Source organism: Pseudophryne corroboree, chromosome 7 (genome assembly GCF_028390025.1).
Source record: "Pseudophryne corroboree isolate aPseCor3 chromosome 7, aPseCor3.hap2, whole genome shotgun sequence".
NCBI lineage: Eukaryota > Metazoa > Chordata > Amphibia > Anura > Myobatrachidae > Pseudophryne > Pseudophryne corroboree.
The window spans coordinates 144637422-144646031 of record NC_086450.1 but is presented as its reverse complement, the minus strand read 5'-3'; the positions used below and the strand labels follow the sequence as shown (position 1 = coordinate 144646031).

At 43.7% G+C, this 8610-nt stretch overlaps 1 protein-coding gene across 4 annotated transcripts in view; it reads right to left on the bottom strand.

The window, feature by feature from the left end:
* Positions 1-3239: 3239 nt before the first annotated feature.
* The window catches only part of BBS5 (Bardet-Biedl syndrome 5), a 149519-nt gene continuing 144148 nt past the window's right edge, over positions 3240-8610 (bottom strand). For 2 of the 4 annotated variants that reach the window (XM_063933708.1, XM_063933706.1), the window contains 2 exons: positions 5272-5295; positions 3240-5169 (listed from right to left, as the gene is read on the bottom strand). In XM_063933708.1, the coding sequence (XP_063789778.1) occupies positions 5068-5169; positions 5272-5295 (126 nt within the window). In that variant the 3' untranslated portion in view covers positions 3240-5067. The remainder of the gene's footprint in view (positions 5170-5271; positions 5296-8610) is intronic. The other 2 variants (XM_063933709.1, XM_063933707.1) reach the window with 2 other exon arrangements.

Genomic DNA, 8610 nt, shown 5'->3' with positions numbered 1-8610 from the left:
TAGCCGGGCAGCGGCAGGTCCATCAGTGATTTTAAAAAGCATTGCATGCCAGGCCGTTTCATCACATAAGCAAGCAGTTTATTCACAGTTCAGTCAGAGTTATCACGACAATAACATTTAACACCTTGTTCTTCTCTCCAGCGTAATATTCATATGGGTTACATCAGGTTACATCTCCTTTTATTTGCTTCACTGGCAATAACAGCATAAACAATGATGTGACAGCATTACAGTACAGTACATACCAGCGTAGTCTCTGGGAATCAGTAGTGCATCTTCCGCAAACTGAGATTCATTTCAGTGTGCTCTCCCCCATTCGCTAGGAGCTCTATCTAAACGGGATCTCTCATGGACACGTTACTGGGGGCCTTCCGCCAAACGTGGTTTCCTACCACTCACCCAGCTCGTCCTCTTCCGCAGACTCACACCTCCCGTCCTGCTTCTTGGGTACCCCTGAAGGTGAGGATCCCCTTTATTTTTTCCACTGATTGTTCATGCTGTAGCTGCTCTCACACTGCAAATCTGGATATCTCTTGCTCTTCCTAGCAGCACCTACATGCTGTTCTATAATGTCATGGACTGTGGAGTACCATGCTTGTTCCACAGTCCCCAGACTGCGTTTCTCCTGGACACTAGCCTGTGCCCTCCATCTCAGTCCTCAGCTCACACTCAACTGTCCTGTGCTTTGTTCCTTTTGCTAAAATCCCTCTGCACTTCCTGTCCTAAACCCCTACATGTGGCAGAGTCTGACAGAACTGGTTTTGGGGCCATAAAACTCCCCCACTCACTGATAAGAATTAAATGGCTTTTGAACTTTCCAATAACTGTTAACATTCCAGTATGCCACACATGTAGAATACTCAAGTGTTTGTAAGGTCACAGCGCAGTATACAGGCGGCTATACAAGGGAGACCTTGCCCTGCAGTCCCAGAGACTAGCCACAACTATGCTTATAAGATGGCGCCCAGTGTCTCAGTCAGGGAGTGAAGGAGAGTGTGAGGCAGCTCCAGAGTGGGAAAATCTGCAGTAGATGTCGCCCTGGGCCAGGGAGAGGCTACAGGTAAAGCGCCAGCTCCCCTTTGCTGGACTTCTACCCCGGTACTAGCGAGTCTTATTAAATGGGACATTAGTACACCCGACCTGTGCTTTATTGCCCTGGTGGTCTAGTGGGGTCCCTGCTTGGCGACCGTGTCCACGCCAGTGCCGCGACCCGTCTCCCTAGGTCGCGGACGAAACGCGATTTAATGGTGGGTCCCGCCTGGGGAACCCTCTTACCTCCTCCCAGTAGCAGCCACGCGAACTAGGAGAGTGACTGTGACCGCGTGCCTAAAGTCGAAGCATCTCCACAGCAAGTACCCGGGAATGCAGTGCCGCTTGGGAGGTGATGGAGCTGCAGCGCTGAAGTGTCACCATGACATACAGCGCTGACAGCCCAGTTTTGAAGACATTTTCTGTCAGAAAAAGCTTCTTCAGGGCTGCCCAGTGCAGCCCACCTGTTAAGTGACCTGTTGCTGCAGACACCAACTGAAACTAAGCTCACAGTGCCTGGAGGCGGGGTTATAGAGGAGGTCTCAATGCATCCTGGGACGGCCTAAAGCTTTAGCCTGTTGGTGCCTCTGGATAAAGATCCACTCTACACCCGGATGTTTCCCTGTGGAAACCAATGGAACCTGCAATATAACCCTCCCAAATCTAACTCTCTCTGCACGTTACATCTGCCCCACTTGCAGTGTACATGGTGGTTTTGCCCATAAGAGAACAAGTTTGCTGCTGCGATCAGGTCTGAATTAGTCCCCTAATTTTCTAAGGTTCTTAGTGGAACAGGAGCCAATAAGCCATAATCGGGTACAGATTTGGGCAACATTATTAGCCCCCTCGCATATGGAGTACAACCTGTACAATACTGTCAGAAACAAATGGAAATGTACCAACTTCGTATCATCAGAATATTTTGATAGGATGTCCATAGTTAAGAGCCAAAAAAAAAATCCATTTCAATTTACAAGTTGTAATGTCATTTAGGATATAAACAATATGACCTGGACAGTATTAAAGGCACCCTTCCTTAATATTTGGTTGCTTTCCCTTTGCCAACAATGACTGCCTCCAAGTGTTTCTTTCAGAAATCTGTAAACGGAATCAGTATGTTTTACCGACAGACGGGAGGACAGCTGTCAGTATACCGGCAGCAGCATCCCGTCTGTTAGAATCCTGGCAGCGAGGAGAGTCCGCTCGCCATGCTTCAGGCACGGTGGCTCACCACAGGTTATATTCCCACTCGGTTGGTGGAGTGGACCCACCAACCGAGTGGGAATACCCTGCGGAGGTCGGGATTTCGTCTGGCGGTATTATACAGGCTGTCAGGATTCCGGCATCGGTCTCCTGAACTCCGGGATCCAGACAACTGGTATTTTAACTGCATCCCCTATAAACATGTTCCACCTGTTTGCTGGTATTTTTTCCTACTCTTCCCCTGCATTTCTGGAATGTGTGCAGGATTCCTATTCCCAATGGCAGAGTTCAGCTCTCTTCAAAGATTTTCATTTGGATTAAGATCAATACTAATTGCTGCCAGTTTAAAACATTGTTTTCCTTTTCAACAATTCATTGTGCTTTTGGATGTGCTTTAGGATTGTAATGTGCTGTGGGGTCCATGATCTTCGACTCAAACCTAGTTTTCTTACACTGGGTAGCAGTGCCGAAACAGGGAAGCATTGCACCACTGTGCCAGCCCTTTTCCCTGAGCACATAATTTGTCATGCCATTGCATCACACCAAGGGGGTGGGGCTGCCTTCATCGAGAAGTATGTCGCTGCCCAGAACGTGCGTCCTGCAGCTTGCCATTCTCCGTACCATATGCAGGGGCTGTAGGGCGGCAACTGTGCAACCCTCAGGACCCTGGGTCACTCGCTCAGCTCGCATACCCCTAGTTACCACCCTGCTGGGGGGCACTTTTCACTCCAAAATTCCTTGGTAATTCTCAGACTTCATCTTTCCTTTAATACGGTGAACACCAGTGTGTGTGGACCAAAGTGGTTTCACTACATTCCGTTATTATACACAATGTACAAGGATGACAATAATTTTGACCAGAACTGTAGATGTAATTGCGTCAATACCATCTCTAACCAGGAGAGGGAGTATGTGTGTGTGTATTACATATATGGCACTTTCTACAGGAAAACAGATGCAGCAAACTATAATAATATTGAATGCAAATCTTTTTTTTTTTTCTTTTTGAGTAGTTTATTTTTCAAGGAATAAACAAATATTTAACAGAAGTATGCTTACATTTTAAATAATCCTTTTTTTTTTAACTCCACAGGAACGGAAAACAAAAACTGACGTATTTTGCATGTCCTTGCACAAACTCATAACTCATGTGCTGCCTATAAAATGCCATTTGAGATCTACATATGTAATGTTTATAAATATATAAATAACAGTACAGGTTGAGTCTCCCTTATCCAAAATGCTTGGGACCAGAGGAATTTTGGATATCGGATTTTTTCCGTATTTTGGAATAATTGCATACCATAATGAGATCTTATGATGATGGGACCTAAATGTAAGCACAGAATGCATTTATGTTACATATACACCTTATACACACAGCCTGAAGGTAATTTTAGCCAATATTTTTTATAACTTTGTGCATTAAACAAAGTGTGTGTACATTCACACATTTCATTTATGTTTCATATACACCTTATATACACAGCCTGAAAGTCATTTAATACAATATTATTAATAAGTTTGTGTATTAAACAAAGTTTGTGTACATTAAGCCATCAAAAAACAAAGGTTTCACTATCTCACTCTCACTCAAAAAAGTCCGTAATTCGGAATATTCCGTATTTCGGAATATTTGGATATGGGATACTCAACCTGTATTATAAATATATAAACATAGCAAAGATAAGTAACTAAAAATGACATACACGTATATATCGATCTATTATATACTGTATATAATAAAATATATATGTGTATGTGTCATTATCTCAGTAGGGGAACCAAAAATGTGGAATTTTTGATAAGGGATACTCAACCTGTATTTGATTTATTGTTCTCTTTTTAGGTGAGTCTCATGTAAAATGCTCTGCATGTGGCTCTAAATAGAGGCTATAGGAGTTGGGGTTTATATCCACTGGAGTTTTAACAACACAAATTCAAACGCCATTTAAAACAGTTGTTAAATGCAAATGTATGACACGCGGTTGCTAGCATGCAGTTATCCTCACATTTGGGGGTCAACAGACGTCCTGATATTTACTAAAAGTTTCCTATACAGCGCAGCAAATTCCGTTGCGCTTTACAATTGGAAACCGTGATAAAACAAAACTGGGTAATAACAGACAGTCAGAGAGGTAGGATGTTGCATGCACTGCACGGAGGGGATGCGGTCATGTGACAGACAATGGAATCCTGACACCATTTGGAATACTGGTGCCGGAACACCGAATACTGACATCCCGAGGGTAGGGGGAAAGGGGTGGGGGGGTGTTAGGGTTAGTCAATAGAGGGGGGGAGGTTGTTTAGTTGTAGCTGCCGCCCCTCAGAGTCTTAGTCCTAGCCACTACCCCCTGGGGTCTTGGCCCTATCCGCCACCATCACTATCTTAGCCCCAGACGCCTCCCCAGGCGGGTTAAGGCTAAGGTAGGGGGCAGGGGAGGGGTAAAATAATTACCGCGTCCCAACGGCATTCTAAAGGTCAAGATTCCGGTGTCGGTCATGTGACTGCCGGCAGTGGGATCCTGTATCACACCTGCATGGAGTAGGCTGCATTCAGAAAACCAAAATGTTCCAAAACATGAGCAACGTGTGTTACATTGATTTAATGCCAGTGCGTATGGGCGTAGCAAGTTAATTCAATTATTAGGTAATTAAACATTTAAACATTGGTTCTAAGCTGTTACCGAATAATACATAACATACTAATTATCACAGAACTCTGGGAATAATCCTCTCTTAACCATGCTTTTTTCAGCTGTAGGACGTATAATAACCTGAGCAATGTTGTTTTGTAGCAATTTCTTAGTTATCTTGACAATGATGGGAAACGTCTTATCCCATGACATCCCACAATCCTTGAAGAGTAAAGCCATCTTTTAGTTTCTCTATGGCAAGGCCAAGTTCTTCCGAAAACACCGGCTCGCGGTCTTGTTGCTGGGAACAGAATTTAAGCCGTAAACAGGAAATTAAATTGAGTCGGTCTGCAGGAGCAGAATAGGAGCAGTCAAGCTAGTCAATGAAACAAAATTAACTTACTTTGTTTCCATCAGCAAAATAAGCCTGTAAGTAAAGAAACAAAGTGAAGATATTACATTTATAATGAACACTTCACATAATTGAATATTTCTATAGGATACTGTACTGTTCTTTTGCGTACATTCGCATTGTTGCAACTCAAAAACGCCAATGTATGGAAAAACATAGCAGAGATACATCGGACTCATAATCGCAGTGAGATACAGAGATGCGTATTTATCGCAGTTTGCTAACACTTGCCAGATGCGCGTGACTCAGCAGCAAGCCTTATAAGCATACGTTAGCTATGTGATCATGTATGGGCTTGCTTTTACACCTAGCTTTGAATATTTTATGGGATTATCCGCATAGTGTTCTGTGGATATTACTCTTTGTGGGCCTGGCTCAGAGATGCACGCCACGCCGATGTTTACATAGTCGAGTGATTTTTTTGTAACTGCCCAAATTTCTACGGCGCATGCGTTATACAAAGTGTATGCACAAAGGCACTCTTGTGACGGGGACGCATGGTATCAGGAATGCTGTGGAAAAGTGATCGGCGTCCTGGGCGATGACTGGGAGGAGGTTACTAGTGCAAGCAAACATGGTCAGTTCAATGGGCGTGTTATAGGAGTGTCGGGGACGTGTCAATGCAAGCGGCTGCTTACACAGATGCAGGCATAGGAGACCATGATCAGACAGAGACAATGCACCTGCCATAACGGTGGCACAACTGTCAATGGTTGCGACCAATGGTGGTGTAAAAGGAAGCACCAATCAGTATTACAGTGTGCACGGATGTTAAAAGTGGGCGCCTCAGTTTTTGCACATTAGGCTGAACGTATGTACACAAGGAAAGGAGTTTGTAGCAGCATTTGCATAAAGCATACTGTACTGCACTCTCAACTTGGAACTGTGTAGAGAGGAAAACTCCAAGATTATGACCTTTATTGTTAGAGGTGCAGGAATCACACGGCAACAGTTGCAAAGGTTTCAGGAACACAGCAAGCAGATACATCACATAATGACAGGAGTTCGGGTTTAATCACTAGGCCTGGCAAAGGAATTAAAGAGCAAAAATACTCTTTCCTCTTAGTACACCATTTGTGACTGGATTATCATTTCTTATAATGGCCATAACGTCACCCAGCTGGGTGAGGAACGGGTGGAGCTGTCAGACTCCATGAGGACGTAACCCCATCCTCACATGTCTCATGTCTCTCTTATTAGAGGCTGGTACTGAATGAAGGCAGAATAGTAACACTCCAGCCCTCAGCACAACAAGAACTACAAGTGCATTAACACACAAATATCTTGATGATTCTGTGTGTGACTGCGACTGTACTTGCATACAAATGCTATGCTACAGTGTTTTCATAGAAAACACTGTAACGTGGCATTTCAGATGCAGATGCAGCCGCAATTACACAAAGATAATAGACATGCTGCATTTAATTTTAATAAGAAGCTGCTGCTTATGCATCCTATTATATTACTTTGTGTCTAAGACACATTTTCACTGAAAAAATACGTAAAAAAGACAACGCTACAGAGTTCCGCCACGGCATGGCGCGACTTCAAGGGCTGTTTAGGGTGACTGCAGAAAGGATGTAAGAGGACACATCTGTATGGATCTGTGATGCTGGAAGGAGGCATCTTTTTCACTCAGACGCCTGTTGCTACATAAGCATATGTTCACATCGCTGCCGAGTCCAGATCTGCGTCCATCTCTGATTCAGACCTATGGCCAATAGTTACTCATCCAAACACAATTGAATACTGACAATTGTTTGAGCATCTAACCAGTCCCATTTTCTACGGGAACATAAGACGCCCAAAACAACTGAATTCCCCCCAAAATGTACCCCCAAAATCCGCAGATTGTCCACATTGCCATTATGCGAGAAGAATGTGTCTGTTGCACCTGGAATTAACTCTTAAATATCATTTGTGCCCCGGTAAATCATCAATTATATTATTTATATTTATTACTTAACTGAATAAGGGATACCACCACAGACTGATTAGAGGACAGTTCAAGATTAAGGAAAGTGAAAGGAGTCTGTAATTGGTGCACTATTATATTATTAAAATATAACTTATATTGGATACTTCATAATAGTAGTTAATTTTTTATGTAACATATTTAAAAACAAGTACCAAAGTATTCGTTAAAATCGATAGTTAAGTACTGTAAGTATATAGAAAGAAAAAAAAGTAAATAAGGTATACTAATGTGTGTCTGAGTGCTTCTTATATTATGTATATTGAATGATTTGTATTGTTGCAGTTCACTTACACTGAAGTGGCAAAAGTCAAGGAATAGCAGTATGTAAAGGTAATGGTAGGTTTCGCCACCGTACTGTGACATCTTGGAAATGCCCAGACCTGATCAGTTGTAATCTGACATCTCATGAGTCAGTTTGAACACCAGGTACGTTGCTCATGGCAAGGAGACATGAATTATCGGCATTCGAATGGGGCGTAATAGTGAGTGCCTGACGGATGAGACATTCCATTTCCGATGTTGTGTTGACTTTCAACATTTCTTTATCTAAGGTGTCATGTGTGTACTAGGAATGGAAGACATTACCACCTTTGCTTAATGATCGTGACCAGCGGCCATAAATGCAGGAGGTACCAGATGCATATCCAGCAGGTCATTGCTGCGTTCCTTAGCTCCATGGGATATGGGAGCAGAAGACCCACCAGAGTGCCTCTGGGCTGGTGACATTCCTAATGGACCCTGGAGGACTGGCAACATGTGGCGCTGTCTGACGAGTCACAGTTACAGTGGTTTCGGGCTGATAGTAGGGTTCGGGTGTGGTGCAGACCCTATAAGGCCATGAATCCCAGTTGTCAACCATGCAGGCTGGTGGTGGTTGCATAATGGTGTAGGGTGTGTTCGCGTGACATGGGTTGGGTCCACTAGTCCACCTGAACACGTCATTGACTGGTAAGCAATACAATACAATGCAGTGCTTGGTGACCATTTGCAGCCCTTCATGTCCTTTTGTCCTTTATAAACCCCAACAATGATGAAATATTCCTGCAGGATAATGCACTGTGTCATCTGTCCCAAGTTGTCCAGAATTATTTCAAGGAGCATTCTGGAGATTTCCGACAAATGGTGAGGCCACCACGTCTTCCCGACATGATCCCAGTTGAGCATTTATGGGACCCAGTGGAGTGGTCCATTCGCATCCAAGATCCTGCACTTACAAATATCAGGGAGCTATGGGAAGCTATCCAGATGGCATGGGTCAACATCTCTCCAGATGTCTACCATTCACTTGTGGAATCAATGCCATGTCAAGTTGCTGCACTTACCTGGACTAGAGATTGTCCTACACAATACTA